The sequence below is a fragment of the Lagenorhynchus albirostris genome, chromosome X, assembly GCF_949774975.1.
Source record: "Lagenorhynchus albirostris chromosome X, mLagAlb1.1, whole genome shotgun sequence".
Lineage (NCBI taxonomy): Eukaryota > Metazoa > Chordata > Mammalia > Artiodactyla > Delphinidae > Lagenorhynchus > Lagenorhynchus albirostris.
In genome coordinates this window covers 37,691,645-37,711,864 of record NC_083116.1, presented here as the reverse complement: position 1 = coordinate 37,711,864, position 20,220 = coordinate 37,691,645, and the positions used below count along the sequence as shown (strand labels likewise).

General features: G+C 41.4%; 1 protein-coding gene across 1 annotated transcript in view; it reads right to left on the bottom strand.

Moving 5' to 3' along the window:
• Window positions 1-20,220, bottom strand: part of LOC132513581 (collagen alpha-6(IV) chain-like) — a 282,635-nt gene that overhangs the window by 152,644 nt on the left and 109,771 nt on the right. The window contains exon 3 of the mRNA XM_060138057.1: window positions 5,388-5,471. Within this exon, the coding sequence (XP_059994040.1) occupies window positions 5,388-5,471 (84 nt within the window). The remainder of the gene's footprint in view (window positions 1-5,387; window positions 5,472-20,220) is intronic.

The window sequence follows — 20,220 nt, the reverse complement described above, 5'->3', positions numbered from 1 at the left end:
TAACCTTCGATCATGGAAAGCTTCTGAGGAGGTGAAGCCTGTGTTCAGTTTTAAAGGATGGGTAAAGAGAGGCAAGTCAGCAGAAAAAGGGTAGAGCCAGTGGAAGTACATATAAAGTGGAAGTACATGTAAAGGGAGTAGCAGGTATAAAACCTGGAATGTAGTAAATAACATAGCAGGTTCTGTGAACTATAAATAGTTCGGTTTATGTGTAGGGTTTTGTTTTGTTTCTTTTTCCGAAGAGGGAGGCTCCTAGCGATGAGAGGTAATGTTGGAGAGGTAGTCAAGGGCCCTGTCATGGAGGACTTTGTAAGCCTGCTAGAGTTAAGATTTTATTGTGAGATCTATGGGGAGCCATTGAGAGATTTTAAGCAAGAGTTTTGTGATCATATTTATGTTTTGGAAAGATGATGACAGCAGAGTGGCAAGTGGACAGTAAATAGCGGGACTGGGGGTTGAGAGACCAGTCTGGAGGCTATTACGGCAGTTCAGGTAAGAGATTATACAGGCCTGGATTGGAGAAAAATAGGTATGGAGAAAAGTGGATGGATTTGAGCTCAATTTAAGAAGATAAATAGATGGGATTTGATGACGAATTGGAGGTAGAGAAAAGCAAGAGAAGACAAGAATGACTCCTGGGTTTCTGGCTTGAGCAATGGAGTGCTTGGTGGGGCTGAGATGGGGAAGACATAGGTAGGACTTAGGAAGGAACATGTCTGGTGGGAGTTGCTGGTTGAATTCTGTGTGATACATGTTTGTGGTGCCAGTGAAACTCCAAGCAGAGATATCCAGCGAGAAACTGATAATGCTGATCCGAAGCTACAGAGAAAGGTCTGAACTAGAGATAGACACTGAATATCTATCATCGTATGGGTGGTAGCTGAGATCTCTGGGATATATGAAACCACCCTGGGAGAGGCCTACAGTGAGAAGAGAAGTAGGATGAGGAGAGAACGCTGGGGAGTCCCAATCAGAATAGGAAAGAACCAGGAGAGAAGAGCACGATGAAATCCAAGGGAACCGAGAGTTGCAGGAAACAAGGGGGCGTCTCGTGCAGCAAAGTCAAAGAAGATAAGAATGAAAAATGTCCATTGTTTTTGGCAACAGGAAGGTTAGTGGTGACCAGCGTTAGCAGTGAGGCCAGCCTTCAGAGGGGCAAGACGCCTGATCCGCAGGCAGCTGGAGCAAGGCCCGGCCACCCAAGGAGGTCATGCGCATTATGAGCTTTCGCTTTGGAACTGGAGAGGCTAAGGACAGTGGCTGGCCAGGGCACCCAGAGAGAACAGAAAGATGTTTTACCGGAATTGCCTAATTCAGGAGAAAATGGAACCACCTCTGGGTACTCTCGGTAGCCATGGCGCCAGTCAGCTGACACAGGGAATGCCAGCTGTTTGCAGGAGGAGAGTAAATTGAAGGGCTGGTGGTGAATGCATCTGGGCTCTGGAATTCATGGGAAACACACTTTGTGACAGAGAAGCAGCAGGATGCAGGCAGGAGATAAGGAATTAAGAACCCTGGGCTGTTTCTCGTGAAACTCAGGCTAGTCTCATAAACTCTCTAGCTAGCATATAGCTTCCACAGCCATAAAACAGGGGCCATAAAACAGCCCTTACCTAGGTGGGGAATCCAAACATTCCCTGTGGTTTGGGATTCTCTGTGATAATGCACCCTTAGATGGCATGGCTAATCAGGAGCTCTCCATGCTTTATGTAAACACCAGAACACTTAAAACAGGGAAAACTCTGAAACGCTATTAAGGAATAGTAGACTCAGAATAAAACAAACAGTCCCGCCTGCTCCCAACTCAGACAAACACCGGCCGGTAATGCAGAGACAGCTTTCAAATCCAGTAGGGAAAAGAGAGCAAGGGATGGAAATGTCAAGCTACAACGATTTGATCAATCCAATGGCAGAAGAAAAAAAAATAACCAGGGAAGAGAACAACTCAAAAGAATGGTTTTTCCAGATAACAACACTTACCCGCAAGAAAGAAAGCTTGAAGTCAAACATTAAATCCAAATTTAAATGTCCAGGGGCGGGGGAGAAACACCTTTATTTAACATTACTAGGCATGTCATTTTTTAAAGTTGCCATTCTCCTAAAGTAGGCCAAATAAGGTTTAGCCGCTGACAGGCTAGTGACCTTGGGCAAATCACTTATCAGTTTATTTGTTGCATACAGATAATGATACAGACCCTGGGAAAAGATGCTTTGGAAAGCACAGAGCAGTGCAGCAACGCTAGGCAAGGGCTTTTTACCAGGCATGGCATGCCTTCGAGAAATCAGTTTGAGATGGCTTAAAGCCCAAAAGGGTTGGATCACAGTTGCGCAGGAGTGCTAGGTGTTGTGTAAATGTCTTAATCAGTTCAAGAGGCCTTTGGCAAAGGAAAAATACACACTGCCCAGCAAGCTACGTGCTTGATGTCTCCCCAAGGCAGGAGGCAGGCCCTGCAAAGGGCTGCAGCATATCTCAGGGGTGAACCAACGTTCCGTTCCCCTCCCAGCTCGCAGAGCTGGAGAGAACAGCTTGAAATCCAAAAGGGGCCCTCTTCTCAGCTAAGGAAAACAGTCTCAAATCTTTCTGACATCTGCACAAAAGGGGTACTGAGGGGCTGCCCTGCAGGGTCAACAGTGCTGGGTCCAGTTTAAACAATCCTGCTTGGCCCTGGGAACGCGAGAGGGTAGGGAAGATGAGTAAAAAGGACCTGGCTGCGTGGGCAGCTTCAAGCATCCGTGTGCACAGGATCGGCCCCATGGGCACCGGCCTCCTGATCTACTTGGGAAATAGGACATTCCTGCTCTTGACTCATGAAATACAGCTTGGTCTGGTTCACTAACCTTGACAAGCGTTCCCAGAAACTTCAGGCTTCACAAATAAAGTTTTAGGAGCATATCTGACTGTGTGGACACCGAGTCTTTTAAATATTGACGAAAAAAATCTGTGCGGTGATATTCTATTTTTCTCCATCCCACGACCCTTCAACCACTCATGTTTTCAAAGGAGAAGCCAGATTAGGGCTCCAGATGTTTGGAATCCAAATGAGAGCTCCTCACAGAGGAAATCTACCGCCTTCTATCTTCAAAGATCAAAATCTCAGCCAGGGGTGAAACAATGAGGTCATCGTAGGCATGTTTGCCTGGTGTAGGACTGACCTCTGTTCAGAATATACAAGAATTTCTAGTTTTAAAGGCTCCCCAGCCCCACAAACAGTTCAGAGTTGTTTCTCAGTTCCCTGGCTGCTGGGTCTCTCATGCTCCATCAGGAAATGCCCTTTTGTGTCAAACTTCAAATCTCATCTGCTTCCACTTGGGCCATTTTTACTTGCTGTATCTTTGCAGGGGTAAAGTAAATCAATAAGAATCACCCCTTAGGAAAGTGGGGAGAGGATATGTCCAGGAAATTCACGGAGGAAATACAAACCTGCAATGAATATGTGAAAAGATGCTTAAACTTACATGTAGTCTGGGAATTGAGATGATTTTCACCCATATTAACAAAAATATCAAGTGATGGCAAGGGTATAGAAACATGGGCACTCTTGTACAACAATGCTGATGTAAATAAATTTGAATAGATACTCTGTGGGGTAATTGGTCATTGGCTTTTAAAATTAAAAGTGCCCATTACCCTTACATCTGGTAATTCGTATCCTTAGCGTCAACACTAGAAATGAGTACAAGGACGACTGTTCAAGGATTTCTACTGTAGCACTTCCATTTTTCAAAATAGCAAAAATTTGGAAACAAACTATGTGGTCATCAAAAGGCAAATGGCTAGATTAAACTTTGGGGTGGAGGAAAAGATCTTAAGGACATATTATGTGACCAAACAAACCAACCCAAAACGGCATAGTATACTTATGATTATAGTTTGGGAAAAAAAACCCAGAAAATGAAACTATTGTTATACATATTCATACCTACCTTTGATCATGCACAGAAAAAGACCAGAAAGACAATAGTGGGACCGAGAGAACATCAAGGGAGACTTTTGCATTGTCTGTGTTGCTTGCTGTTGTTTAAGAACATATTCATATATTTGTTGTAGAATTATTTTTTTTCTAAAGTGTTGCCTAGATATAGATCAGAGGAAGAACGTGGGCCTCGCTGGCTGTAGTGAACACGACTTCCCTGGGAGACAGCAGTGGGTAAAGTAAATAGGCGAGAAATCAAAAGACCCAGGTAATAGCCTGAATCTGTCATCAATCTGCTGTGTGACCTGGGAAGTCATTTTCCTTCTCAGAGACTGTTTCCTCTACCATCTGTGGATAAGACGAGAAGCTCACAAAGATACCTTCGCTTTCTAATATTTTATGATTCCCTAAGTCTCTGCCTTTAATGTATAATATGTCTGGTCCCTTTTGATGAAGAGATGGCTTTTTATACTTTTCCTTCAAATTCTGGCATAGTTTGACATTTCACTGTACTGCAAATGGAAAATAATGAAAGAGGAGGTAGAGTGGTCACTCTGTTCCCTGTTCGGCTATGTTTTTAAGGGTTTGGTTGACCTATTTATGCTACCTTCCTTTGACAATGTAAGCTCTTAGGCTGGTTTGAATGTGATGAGAGTGTAAATACAATGCTGCAAGTCGGAAGATCTCAATTCTACAGGGTGGCCATAAATTTTGAAAACGCAGATAGGATTTTATTTTTTTTATGGATTGATCCCCCCCCTTGAATACTTTTGCTGAGTTATACTAAAGATGCAGGTTTCTTCAGTGCAAATCAAAAATACAAATCATCTGGGGCAACACATCACATATGCATATATGAGGATTGATAGAAATGCTGTATCAAGGCACTGTGTTCATTGCAATTTGCACAACAATTTGAACTGGTCATGGCTATTAAAGGACAATACATTGAATAAATCACTTAATGTTTTGAAACGTGTCCTATGCCTTAATATAATATCTATAAATCATTCTTTATAGTCACCTATATTTCTGGACTTTATGGCTACCCTTGATTTTGGATGAAGCACATCCCTAGTCTGTAGATAACGATTGGACCACTTGCCCCCAGAGTGGTAGGGAAGAACCTATCTGTAAATGAGCTATGAAAATTGATGTGCATCTACAAACATATCATAATCTGGTTCTGCACAACTTAATTGCCTTTTGGAAATACCCCAGATGAAACTCTGAGGAAACTTCGCTATTGAGTCAATGAAAGAAACCTCTTCCCGGTCCGTCAGAGACTTTGACTAATCTAGTTCTGCCTATCATTAGTCAGCAAAGCTCCTTCCAGCTGGTCTTCATCACTTTGCTTGTTCCATGAGGTCATAAGAGAAAATTCTAAGCAGTTTAATTCTAAAGAAAACACACACACTTCAGATATCGGCTCCTGTGACTATCTGTCTTTCAACAATGAAGGAAGCAACTTACTCGGGCTCCTTTCTCAGGAGAGCATTTACAGCCCCCAATGCAGTCTTGGCCTCCACATGGCTTTCCATAGGGCTTCTTCTCTCCCTATTAAAAACAAGAAAAAAAGAAAAAAGTTAGGGAACCATGTGAAGCAAGAAGCAATGCTGCCCAGGAAGCATACCCCTTAGCCACACTCCTCCTAACAAAATAAATCAGAGCAGCTTGGCGGTGTCATGAGTCCCATGAAATAAAAAGCCATCTTAAGCTAGCACCCTTTTAGGTCAGGTCTATACCTCACTATATAGCCAGCTTGGTAGCTGGTTGGGGAACTGTGACGTCTCCCCACATAGGTAGAAATTCCAGCCACAAAATACAAGAGCATTTCTTTACATGGGGCTGGAAATAGACTCTAGCTGTATCCCTAAGCCCCGCTGGACTTATATATTTGCACTCATTGAGAAAGCAGCAACTGTAGCAGAGAACCTGAGAGAAATTCAAGTGCCAGAAATGTAATGATAGATGAAAATAGCCACCCTGTACTCTGCCCTCAGAATTGTTCTCCTCAGGGTCCCACTTTCAGCACAGCATTCAAACCCCTGTGCCCAGTTAGTCAGATCCAAGTTTCTCAGGTGATACTGTACACTATTCCCTAAACTCTCCAATCCAACTTCCTTTTCCCTTCTCTGCTTTTTTTTGGGGGGGAACCGCACTGCGTGGCCTGCAGGATCCTAGTTCCCCAGCCAGGGAACGAACCAGGACCCCGGCAATGAAAGCGCCGAATCTTAATCCCTGGACTGCCAGGGAACTCCCACCTTCTCTGTTTTATGATGATGATTATAACAAGGTGAACTTCTCCAAAGTCCCCCGCATGACCTGACATGTGCTGACCCTCTCCAACCTGTTCTCCTCACTCTCTCCCTGGCTCACTCTGCTTCAATCACACTGGTATTCATGCTATTCTTTAAACACTTAAGCCTGTTCCTGCCTCAGGGCCTTTGCCCCAGCTGTTACTTCTGCCTGGAATGCTCTTCCCCTAGATGTTTTTGATCACTGGCCTCTTTTTATCACCCTAGTCTCAGTTCAATTGTCTATTCTCAGAGAGGCCTTTCCTGACCACTCAACCTAAAGTAGCCCCCAGTTACTTCCTATCATAGCACTATGTTACCTTTTCAACATTAAACATTCTGTCTCCCCCCCGCCCCGTTAGAATGTAAGCTCCATGTAAGTAGGGACCTTATCTGTGCTGTCCAACACTGCATCCCCAATGTCTAAAACAGTGGATGGCATGTGAAAAATGCTTGATGACCTCACGGAGCTGGGATTTGAACACAGGTCTAACTCCCAAGCCTTGACCTTAACCCTTATGCCTTAGTGTTTTCTAAGTCTTCTGTCTCAATGCAGACTCAAAAATGAGGAAACTGCCATTCTGACCCTACCCACCTTGGGAAAACAGCAACACATAAATTCTAACTATTATCTGTAATAAGAACTTTATCTCTGGGATGGATTTAGTATCATCCAACTTTTTTGTTTAATGTTGGCTGTTTTGTTCAAAAGAGAAAGGCATATTTATGAGCCAGCCTCACACTTAATCATTCTTGCCTCTTTGTACTGTGAACCTTTTCCTAATTCCCAGGGAGCCCTGTGAATTTCTCAGATGGTCTCTTATCTCTTTAGACATTCCCACAACCCTTTATCACCACAACACCTCGGTAATAAGGTAGTGATGGCAGAGCTATGACAAAATATTGCTATTTTAGATTCCAAACACCTTCTTGATATGAAAGATATTTTATCTCTCTTATATGCCTTTGACATGGTAAGTGCTTTTGTACAGTTTCCAGTTTGCCCTCCACTTTATGGTATACAGGACAGGCAAGTTTTCATAAGGGTGAGATCAAGAGGTGCTGTGGAAGGTGAAAGCTGGGGGCTGGAATGGAATAGAGAACAGGGAGGCAGAGCAGCATTGAATTTAATCCTCACCAGTGCTGTGCCCCCTTTGTCTAATGTTGAGTGCTATATTTCTCAGGATAATGGATAATTTCTATTTGCTTTTCCATATAGTTCTGTATTCTCCAAGCAGTCTTCAATGAACACGTATAATTAGTAAGGAGAAAAAACACCAGTCTGTTTCCGGATGATAAATTCATCACCTTCAAGGGAGAGGACTCAACAGGCATTGCCAAACTGGTATCTGTTTGGAGCTATGGCCTAATTCGAAACAATGCCCTTTAGGTGTCCCATAAAATTTGTCCATCATGGACCAAAAGTTTCCAGATCTCTAGCATGGAGCAAGGAGGCTGGAGGCAGGGAGCTGGATAAGACAGGGGGAAAAAATCCCAATAACAGGAGCTGAACAAAAATATAAGGAGCACAAGCTGAGGTTTCTTGGGAACTTGGCATAACAAGGAGGCAAAGACACCCAGCTAACAGACAGGAAGCCATCACTGTCTTCTGTCACTGAGGAAAGTAACCAGAGAAGCCCCACTGGCCACAAGGCAATTTCCTGTAATGCTGGTCCTGGCAGTTCCCCCAGGAGTCTTCAATTACACTGGGCGGGGGAGGGGGCCGGGGGGAGGGCAGGGATAAAAGGAGTGGCTTCCAGGGAACATGGCAAGACCAAGAACAGAGGAAGTCTCTGACCTATCCTGGCTTGTCTGGGGACACGCTAACCGTTGCTAAACCAGGCCACATCACTGGTGTCATTCCCACGCTGGAATGCTTTCTCCCTTCCATGTATATGTATGCAATGCATATCCAGTGGTTAGGACTCTGTGCTTCCACTGCAGGGGGCCTGGTTTCGATCCGGGGAACTAAGATCCCGCAAGCCCCGTAGTGTGGCCAAAAAAAAAAAAAAAAAAAAAAGCACTTATTATGCCATAATTGTATTGCAAAGAAAAAACAAAAGTAGTTCATAATGAAACAATATCTATTTTAATATGTAAATACTCATACATGGCTCTATTAGATGTAGGGACTTTGCTGGTGGCGCAGCGGTTAAGAATCCACCTGCCAATGCAGGGGACACGGGTTGGAGCCCTGGTCCGTGGAGCCCTGGATCCCATATGCCGTGGAGCATGCATGCATGGCGCGTCCATGTGCCACGACTACTGAGCCTGGGCTCTAGAGTCCATGAGCCACAACTACTGAGCCCGCATGCAACAACTACTGAAGCCTGCGCACCTAGAGCCCGTGCTCTGCAACAAGAGAAGCCACCGCAGAGAGAAGCCTGACTACCACAACGAAGAGTAGCCCCTGCTCACAACGACTAGAGAATGCCCGCGTGCAGCAACGAAGACCCAACACAGCCAAAAATAAATAAAATAAATAAGTTAATTAATCAAAAAAAAAGAAGATGTAATGAAGTCATCAGAGGCTAGCAGCTTGATGCAGAATCACCAGGAATGCTACAGTCTGCTGAAGCAGAATGATTCTGGAATGTGGTATTGCTGACTCAAGTACCACAGATGGAGCTGCTATGAGTGCAGTGATTCTCTGAAATGGTGAATAACTCATGGTAAAGCTCTATTTTAACACTGTCAGATTTCTTCAAAACACCTTTCACACCAAATCTCATTTGATTCTCTACCACAAATCTGACATAGGTGTTTTAGAGGTACAGGTATATGCAGCAACATACACACATACACAATATTACAATGCTTTCTTTATATCTTCACCTATCCCCCTAGACAGTAAGTTCCTCTGAGGTGATGTTGGTTTGTTCGCTATAAAGCAAATCAGTTTAAACCCTCTAAGCCTCAATTTCCTCAACTATAAAATAGGGATAATAATATTTTAGCTCATTGGGTTTTGGGAGGTTAAAGGTAATGCCCCTAGCAAAGTGCTTGCCACATATAGTATGCTCAATATATGTTAGCTGGAATTATCTAGTACTGTGCCTGCCTACTAGGTGATCACTGGATGACTGATTTGCATTTTAAAGATGAGGAAATGAAGGCTCAGCTGTTAGTGACTTCCTCACCATAGGAAGTTAAGTATCAGAGTTGGGATAAGAAACCGGCTATCCTCATTCTCTGCCTTTCCCCCCCCCCCCCACTAAACCCACTGCCACCAATTCCAGGAATCAGCTTGAACTTGGGAAGTCAGGAAGAGAAAGATGAGTGTTGGGAGGTGTCTTTTTATTTATTTATTTATTTATTTTTGCGGTACACGGGCCTCTCACTGATGTGGCCTCTCCCACTGCGGAGCACAGGCTCCGGACGCGCAGGCCCAGCGGCCATGGCTCACGAGCCCAGCCGCTCCGCGGCATGTGGGATCCTCCCAGACCGGGGCACGAACCCGCGTCCCCTGCATCGGCAGGCGGACTCTCAACCACTGCGCCACCAGGGAAGCCCTGGGAGGTGTCTTTTTATTCTTTTGCTTTTTTTATCAAGATGGGTTTACTGACTTTACCATAACTTACATTGTTTGTACACTTACCATAACTTGCATTGTTTGTACACTTTCTAAACAACCATCCTATAGATATAATTCTCACAACTACTTTTGAAACAAGGAACATTTATATATAAATTTTCCAGATTAAAAAAAAATTTAAACCTGAGTCTCAGAGTTGGTATTACTTGGCAGTAGTGAAGACTCAAAGACAGGGCCTTTCTTTTCAGTGCACAGGTAAACTTCTAAAATGAAAAATAATACAAGATGCTGAGGTGCCCTTTTAAAATCTTCATTCCCTGCTGGTTGCCTCAGGGTCCAAAAACCGAGAGAGGCCTCTTTGGCTGTATCAGAACTAGTCCTGGGGCCACATTCATAATAATGGGTACCACTCATGGAGCATCTGCTATGTGCCTGGCTAAGTACTTCACTTTTGCTGTATCACAGAACTGTCCCAACTGCACTGTGTGGTAGGCACTATTACCGCCATCATTTCACAGATGAGAAAACTGAAGCTTGAAGGGGTTTACTAGTTTGCCTACTCAAGGTCATATAGCTAGGGAGTGGCACAAATTCAGACCCAAGTTTGACTCAAAATCTTAGTGCCCTTCCATTAAGCCTGGCCCCCTGTAGCATCATCCTAGGTTTCTGTACTTTGTGATAATAATACAGAGAGTCTGGCTTTACTTTGAGCAATTCCAAAGCAAAACCTATTCATTGAAATTTAAACACACACACACACACACACACGCTAAACCAACCTTAGTCTTCTCCCACGTTTAATGTGCATTTGCCTTTTAAGAACAGTTCCCTATGAGTTTATGAATGAAAGGCTCTGGGAAGAGAAGGAATGGATCTGTACGAGCTGGCTCCCTACAAGGTGAGACTTGTCACCCACACTTTATTTTAAGGATGAAGCTGACACCAGACATTGATGAGTAGTTCAGGAAGGCATTTCCCTCCGTCTGTCCAACTGTGTTCACACACGTACACAAACGCAACAGATGGGCTCAGGGGGTGGTGAGAGGAACAAGCATTTTGGATTTCACTTGGAAAAGCCCTAGCCAGCCAGAATGAACCAGGGCCTGAAGGGATGTACTGTCCAGCTAGACCTTAAAGTGAATTCACCAAGCAAATGTTTAAGACACACAAACAGAAAAACTAAATCTTGTCCATAATGTTCGTAGAACAACATTTCTGAAGGATATATGAGAAAAATATGTGAGAAAGAGACTGGGAGAAAGTGAGGAATCTTTGAGCTTTAAAGCTGGAAGGGGCCTGAGGACCAGAGGTCACACAGTTCACATGTAGTTAGGGTAGCCAGTTTTAACAAATAAAAATCCAGGATGCTGAGTTAAATTTGAATTTCAGAAAAACAATAAGTATATCCCAATTAGCATATTGTCTTATACGTATGTCCCCAATTAGCATAAATATGTTCCATGCAATATTTGGGACATACTTACACTAAAAATCTATTTGTTGTTTACCTGTAATTCAAATTTAACTGGGCATCTTATATTTTATCCGGAAATCCTACAAGTAGCATCATGACACACCTGTGTGACAAGTTCAGATGTGAGGAGTGTCAAAAGTAATTGTTAGTAATAACATTTTAAAGTACAAACTCTGCAACTTACTTTTAAACATATTAAGAGGGTATTCACATTTCCTTCTGTAATTGAGTCACTCTAACTTCTCTGCCTTCTAATATGGTTTCTAAAGCAGGAAGGAAAGGTACAGTTATCACTAACATTGGAAGGATTAGATTCATTCATTTACTCAACAAATGTGTATTGTGTACCTGCTGTGTATGAGGCACTGTGCTAGGTGCTAGGGGTAGGATGATAAAAAAATTGAATATGACTTTTTCATGAAAGTTCATAGCAGTTTTATTCGTAATAATCCCAAAGTGAGAAGAGCCCAGACTTCCATCAATAGGTGAGTAGATAAACAAACTGTGGTATATTTGTACAATGGAATACTATTCATGAATTTAAAAAATGAACAAAGTATTGATACATGTAACTGCATGGATGAATATCACAGATACTATGTTAAGTGAAAGAAGCCATGCACGTAAGTGCATATTCAGTATGAATCCACTTATACGAAGCTCTAGAATAGGCAAAGCGAATATATGATGACAGAAATCAGTGGTTACCTCTGCAGGGTTGTGAGAGTGAGGTTGACTGGGGGCATGAGTACTTCCTGGGATAATGGATGTGTTCTATATTTTGTTTGGAGAGATGTTTATGAGTGTACACATTTGTCAAAACTCATGAAACTACACATGTATAATCAGCACATTTTATTGTCTGTAAAATATAATTTGATTGGGCTTCCCTGGTGGCGCAGTGGTTGAGAGTCCGCCTGCCGATGCAGGGGACACGGGTTCGTGCCCCGGTCCGGGAAGATCCCACATGCCGCGGAGTGGCTGGGCCCGTGAGCCATGGCCGCTGAGCCTGCACATCCGGAGCCTGTGCTCCACGATGGGAGAGGCCACAACAGTGAGAGGCCCGCGTACCGCAAAAAAAAAATATATATATATATATATATATATATATATAAATTGATTAAAAAGTAAGCATAGTACTTGCCATCATGGAGCTGATATTCTCATATGGGATACAGATAAATACTTACACAAATATTTGAAGAATAATCATTGTGCAAAGTGTGATGGAGAAAAACAGGATACTCTGAAAGTTTACAATGTTCAAGTCATTAAGATATAAGCACTACTTCTTCATTCAACAAAGATTTACTGAATGCCTACTCTGTGCCAGGCACTGGATTATGCCCTGGGAGTACCCTGTTAGACAAAATAGACTTGCTCCTTTGCTCTATGTTCTTGTAGAGGAGACAGATGTTGGAAGAGTAAATAATAATCTTTTAATTATAATTGTGCTATACGATACAAAGGAGACCAATGGAAGGATATGAGAACGTACAACAGGGACACTTGGCCTCCTTGATGGGATCAGAGAAGGTTTATTTAAGAAAGTGCAGTTAGGGGGACTTCCCTGGTGGTCCAGTGGTTAAGACTCCATGCTCTCAATGCAGGGGGTATGGGTTCAATCCCTGGTCGGGGAAGATTCTCCACGCCGAACGGCGTGGCCAAAAAAACCCCAAAAAGTGCAGTTAAACTGACGTCTGAAGAACAGGAAGCATCAGCTAGGTCAAGGGATGGGAGTGAGGCAGAGAATCTTCCAGACAGAGGGAAAAGTCAATGCACATGCCCTATGGTGAGAAAGAACGTGGCAGCTAGGAGAAGCTAAAGAAAGCCAGAGTGACTTTAACAGGAAAGTAAAGGGGAGAGTGACAGAAGATTTTGCTGTTTAGGCAGGCAAAGACTTGCTCATGCAGAGTCTTGTGGGTCATGTTAAGGAGGTTTGGTTTAATTGTCAGAGCAACAGGAAGTCACTGAATTATTTTAAGCAGAGACTAACATGGTCAGATTGATATTTTAGAAAAATTTTTCTAGTGGCAGTATCGCTAGTGGACAGGAGCGGGTAATAGTGAGGTGGGAGACCAATTAAGAGACTGTTGGAGAGGGATTTCCCTGGTGGCGCAGTGGTTGAGAATCCGCCTGCCAATGCAGGGGACACGGGTTTGAGACCCTTCCCACAGGTCTGGGAAGATCCCACATACCGCGGAGCAACTAAGTCCGTGCGCCACAACGACTGAGCCTGTGCTCTAGAGCCCGCGAGCCACAACTACTGAGCTCGTGTGCCACAACTACTGAAGCCCGCGTGCCTAGAGCCTGAGCTCTGCCACAAGAGAAGCCACTGCAATGAGAACCCCGTGCACTGCAACGAAGAGTAGCCCCTGCTTGCCGCAACTAGAGAAAGCCCGCGTGCAGCAGTGAAGACCCAAGAACAAAGACCCAAAGCAGCCAAAAATAAATAAATAAGTAAATTTATATATATATATATATATATATATATATATATATATATATATATATAAAGAGAGACTATTGGAGAGAAGATGGTGGCCTGAACAAGGGTTATGGCAGTTGGATGAGGAGAAGTGAATGAACCTGAGACATATTTAAATAGAGGGGACACGACCAGAAAGGGACAAGTCTAGAACAAGGCTTTCTCACACCAAGTCTACTTCACTGATTTGAGGACAAACTTCAATGCACACCTGCTATGTATTATCACTGTGTTGGGCACAATGAAAGAAAGACAAATATTTAGGAAACTTTTATTACCCTCAAGGAGCTTAAAGCCTAATGACAACTATGATCAAAAGAAGAAAGTGAGAAGTATTATTGGAAAAGGTAAAGAGATACTTTTCTAAAACTTAGATGTGATTATGTCCTGTCTTCTCTCAAAAACCTTTCATGACCCTCTCTTATCTGTAAACTTCTAAATCCAGGCATAACATTTAAGAGCCCCTTTAAATCAGGCTAAACCACCATTGTAGGCCAAACTATCACCTCCAATATTCTACTCATTGAGTTCTATTTATCAGCTATTCCATTTTCATGGAATGCTTTTCATATCTTATCCATTTCTCTGGAAATCCTAGTCACATCTTTTCTTTCTCTTTTTTGTAACAATTTTATTGAGATATAATTCATATACAATACATTCATTCACACATCCTTTCTTAAATCTTACCCTCCCTCTTTTCCAATAGCACTATTTATGTTTCATTATGGTATTCATTGCTCACTCTAACAGCTTCTCCTTTTGACTGTTTCAGAGAAATTGTGGCGACAGTTTCTAATAAAAATATACAAGATTATTTTGAGTGGCCAGGTGGATCCTCAGGTTCCTCAGCTGTGTAAAGCATGGTGGGGCTTCATGTCCTACTTTCTGTGAGCCTATTCTTGCTACTAGACTTTAGGCATACAGTGTCATGGGCTTTAGTGGCCTGTCCCAGAGCCTTATGGCTTATTTATAATATGATGTTTTTAGGGAAATCATTCCAAGTTGAAAAAAAATCCCTTAGGGTTTCTAGTTGGTAGCCTAAGTTAGGATGGAAGAGTCAATAAGTTCTCCAAGAGTTGAACCTACAGGAATAGGAAGGACTGGGATTCCAGGACAGAGTATTCGACTTGCTGGAAATACCCTGACGGACTGTCTCATCTATTACTGAGTCCAAAGGATCAAGGACGCTGCCATTTCTGTCTTTTGTACTTGGAAGAGAGAATTTAACCAATGCTCAGTTGAGACAGACAGTGAGTCCATGTGGAATTCACCAGCAGTAGCAACTATCAGAAGGATATAGAATGGGAAACAAATGCAGGTTGTTTCTATAATTTTTTAGCTAGATATTTAGCTCATGATATAGACAGTCTCTAAGGCATACTGATATAGATGAGAGTATAGATGTTCTGCTTGCTCAGAAATGAGCAAAGAGGACATGGGGAGGAGGATCTAAACCAGGGAAATAGAACGGTTCATAGCAAGTCCATCCCTCATGACTAGAAGGAAAATGAGAGGGAACCCCTCCCCAAATTACAAAACCCAGTACATAGAAGACTAGGATCTCTGTCTTCATTTGCCAAGAACTGCATGTTACTTTTACCTAATTTTATGGCTGTAATTTTAAGCTGTAAATCCTTTCAGAAGTTGTTTTTAATTTTGCTTGCACGGTAAGAAAGACAAACTAACTTGTCACATATGCCTGCATTTCTAAAATTAGGAGAAACAGCCCTAATCCCTTCTCATATGCAGAAAATAGAAACTAGTCGAGTAGTCTACTTGGTTGTGGGAACAGACTTTCAAAAAGAAACATGCCAAAAAATAAAAATAAAAATAAAAGCATGATATGTCGTAAGCAAAGTTAAACTCCAATTCAAACTTTTTGGCCTTAGCCAAAGCCCACAAGCAAAGGAGTGGGCCAGTATTTCTGTCTCTGATTCTGTTTCATGGCTTTGAAACTCATCTGCTTTTTGTTTCCAGGCAAAGTGACATGCAAAACTCATTTCAGAAAGCCCATCTATAACAAGGCCTCAACTACACCTTTGGTAAGTCCTTTGCAATATACAACCTACCAAAGCTCACTGAGAAGAAATAGATAATCTGAATAGTCCTATATTGATGTTAAACATTGAATTTGTAGTTAAACCCTCCCCACAAAGAAAATTCCTAGGCCAGATAGCCTCCCTTGTGATTTCTACCAAAGCTTTAAGGAATAAATACCATTCCTATGCAAACTCTGCCAGAAAATTGAAGATGAGGGACTACCTCCTAACTCATCCTATGAATCAAGTATTACCATTACAGACTAATATCTTTTGGGAATATAGACACAAAAATTCTTAACAAAAATTTAGGAAATTGAATCCAATAGTATGTAAAAATAATGGTACATTATGACCAAGTACAGTTTATCCTAGGAATGGTAGGGTGGTTTAACATTCAAAAGTCAATCAATATAATTCATCATATTAGTAGACCAAAAGGGAAAAATATTATTATCTCAATAGATGCAGAAATATAATTTGACAAAACTCAACATCTATTCCTGATAAAAACCCAAAGCAAACTAGAAATGGAAGGGAATTTCTTCAGTCTGCTAAAGAGCATCTATGAACAAGCCTATAGGTAACATTATACCTAATGGTGAAAGCCTGAATGCTTTCTCCACTAAGATTGGGAGCAATGCAAATATGTCCACATTTACACTTCTGTTCAATATTGTGCTGGAGGTTCTAGCCAGTTTGATAAAGCATGGGTGAAAAAGGCACCCAGATTTGAAAGGAAGAAGTAAAACTGTCTTTATTCACAGATGACAATGTAAAAATACTACGATATCTACGAAAGAAGCAACTAGAACTAAGTGAGTTTAGTAATGTTTAATGACACAAGTTCAATATACAAACATCAATTGTATATATGTTAACAGCAAACAACTGAAAATTGAAATTAAAATATAATTATAATAGCATCTAATATATGAGACATTTAGGAATAAACCTGACAAAATATTGGCTAAACCTGTACACTGAAAAGTTAATTGAAGAGAAAATTAAAGAAGACCTAAGTAAATGGAAAGCCATTGTTAAGAAATCGATTTCTACCCAATTGGTCATCATAGATTCAATGTCATTTTAAAATGCATACAGAACTACAGAGGACCTAGAATATCCAAAACAACTTTGAAACAGAAAAACAAAACTTTAAGACTTCCAGGACTTGACTTTTGAAAGTATTATTATGAAGCTACAGCAATCAATACAGTGTGTTATTGGGACCAATGAAACAAAATAGAGAGTCCAGAAATAGACCCACACATATATGGCCGATTAATTTTCAACAAAATGGCAAAGGCAATTCAGTAAATAAAGGATAGATTTTAACAAATGGTACTGCAACAACTGGATATCCTATGCAAAAGAAAAGAAAGGAAGAAAGGAAGAAAGAAAGAAAGAAAGAAAGAAAGAGAGAGAGAGAGGAAGGAAGGAAGGAAGGAAGGAAGGAAGGAGAAAGGAAAGGACCTTGATCCGTACCTCACACCATATACAAACATTAACTTAAAATGGATTGCAGATCTAAATTTAAGCCCAAACTTTAAAATTTTCAGTAGAAACAGAGGAGAAAATCTTTATGACAAAGATTTTAGGTTAGGCAAAGATTTCTTAGATACAACACCAAAAGCTTGATGTAAAGAAGAAAAAATTGAGAAATTGGACTTCATCCAAATTAAAAACTTCTACTGTTTGAAAGATATTCTTAAGAGAATATAAAGACAAGCTCCAGACTGAGAGGAAATATTTGCAAATCACGTATCTCCGAAGGGACTATAATAGAGTCAATACCATAAATGAATATAAAAAATAAATATGCTAAGTAAAAGAAGCCAGTAAGAAAGCATTTATATTCTTTATTTCCATTTACATAGAATTCTGGAAAATGAAAATTAATTTATAGTGACAGAAAGCAGATTCGTTATTGTCCAGGGACAGGGGGTGATGCAAAAGTGTGAGGGGAGGGATTACAAAGGGGCATGAGGAAACGTTTGGGGATGATGAATGTGTTCATTATCTTGACTGTGGGGTATGTTTTTACGGTTGTATACATATGTCTAAACTTAAAATGTACACTTTAAATATATGCAGTTTACTGTATGTCAATCATACCTCAGTAAAGCTGTTAAAAATACTATTAGGGTACTCAAAAGGACTCAAAAGCCAATCTGAATACACTTCCACTGGCCAAGTAAGTGATGATTTGTATATCAATAATGATAACTGCAGTGAATGAAATGCTTAAAATATTTAAAACTCCATGAGTTCATAATGGTACTCTCCTCCAGACCCCCAAACAAAAACCCCTCACTAGTCACCTTTGGAGGATGCTAGAGAATTAAGTATTTTTTAAATTGGTAGAAAAATAAATGGGGGGGAGTGGTGGTGGAACCAAGCATTTATCCTGCCTTTACTAAATGAACTATAACTCAGGGTAACCATAAGAATTAGTGAAGGAATGTTTCCCCTAAAATAAAAGATGGAATTACAGAATCAACATTTGCAAGCCCCTATGAGGTAAAGGATTGAGGCAATGCATATCAACAACTGCTGACATCCCAGAGAAACAAGCATATATTGCAGACATTTTACACCTCCTGATGGGAAGGATAAAATACGACCTGATGAAATATGATGAAACAGTCTTGGAGAGAGAGGAAGGGAGGGGGAGAAAGAGACAAAGAGGGAAGACAGAGATAGAGATAGAGGTAGAGATGAGAGAGAGGGAGGGAGGGAGAGAGAGAAAGAATCTGATCAAGTGTCTAGATCTAACTACCAATGCTTTACAATAATGCAAGAGCAAATGCAGGAAACGGCAACCAACAAATCAAAACCGTGGGCAACTGTTACAGGAAAAGGTGACTTAAGAGACTTACTACCTAATCATAATGTAGGGGCTTTATTTGGACACTCAAGTGTAAGGAAGCAAAACAATGAGAAAATATGAACACTGACTGGCTATTTGATTATATTATGGAATTATTGTTCATTTTGTTTTTGGTATGATAATGGGATTTTGGATGTTTTCGTGACTTATTTTTAAGAAATACATAATGAAATACAGATGAAGTCAAATGATCTCTGGAATTTGTTTCAATATAATTGAGAGTGAGAAGTGGGGATAGATGAAACAAGAGTGTCTGAATTGGTCAATCTGAAGCTGAGCACTTGGTACATGGGAGGAGTTTCACTGTACTATTCTATTTTGTATATGTTTGAAGTTTTCGATAAGAAAGGATTTTAGGAAAGGAATTTAGGTTTCCGAACTGGTGAATGGACGGATGAAGGTGAATGATGAGATGTGGGAGATGGAGGAGTCAAAGGTGACTCCTTCAGCTTGAGCAACAGGGAGGATGGTGGTGCTATTTGCTGAGATGGGGAAGCATGGAATAGGACCAATATGTGTGTGTGTGTAGAGAATGAGTTCTGTTTTGGACACACTGAATTTAAGGAAACTGTGAAAGCCAGGGTGACATATCTAAGTAGTCAGCTATATATGTCCTTAGAGCTTGGAAAGATTTGGGCTGAAAGATATAATTGTGCAGGAATGACATTGTGCATGGTGAGAAGAGGTCCTTGGGAAAAGGCCTGAGGAACACTCACATTAAAGATCTGAGCAGAGAAAGTCGGGTCTAAAATTGTATGGATACAAAGCGGAATGGGACAAAGCCTGCCTTTGGGGAGCTCACACTTTAGCCAGTGAGACACATTCACTTAAGTTCTATAAGACTGGTACTGGCTCAGATACTGGGGAGAAGACAAACTTTTGAAAATATTCACATGCTACCTTGCATGGTTCTCCAAGTATTTTATGGACATTCATTAGTCTTCTCTCCCCCAAGGCTGTAAATGACTCCAGTGCAGGGAGTGAGAGAAGAGCTTGCGTTTTGGGGCATAAGTGGAATTCAGCACATTTTAAGGACATAGGTCTTCCCTAAAATACCAGGCCAGCCTTTCTGATGGGTGTTACGTGCAAGTTAGGCACTGATAGAGCCTGAAAACTGAAGAGGCAGTCCTGAAAACCAGGAGGTGGGAGCCGGGGGACAGCTTACTGTCCCAGCCCATAGATGCACTGTCTAGTTTGGCTCAAATCAAGTTGTCAGAGAGACAAATGCGCTGACCAGGAGCATCCATGTGCCCGGTTTTCACTGCACAGTGACATCAAGCAACTTCTCCATACCTAACCTGGGCTCCAGAGATTAGGACAATATTAGGGAAAAAGCCCTGGCAACACTGAGACTTCTTAGATCGTCACCACTTTGTCATTATACACCAGGTAGAAAGCCAAGATTCAATACATGTTTACTGAATTAATAAATTCAATCAATAGATTTAAACAATAGCCTAAAGAGAGAAGCAGAATCTATTTTTGCCTGGTGGCAAGCTTTCTCCTTCAGAATTAAGTATATTGTCCATTTACAGACAAAGTCTGAGTGCCATGAGCATTATTAGCAGGTGTAAAGG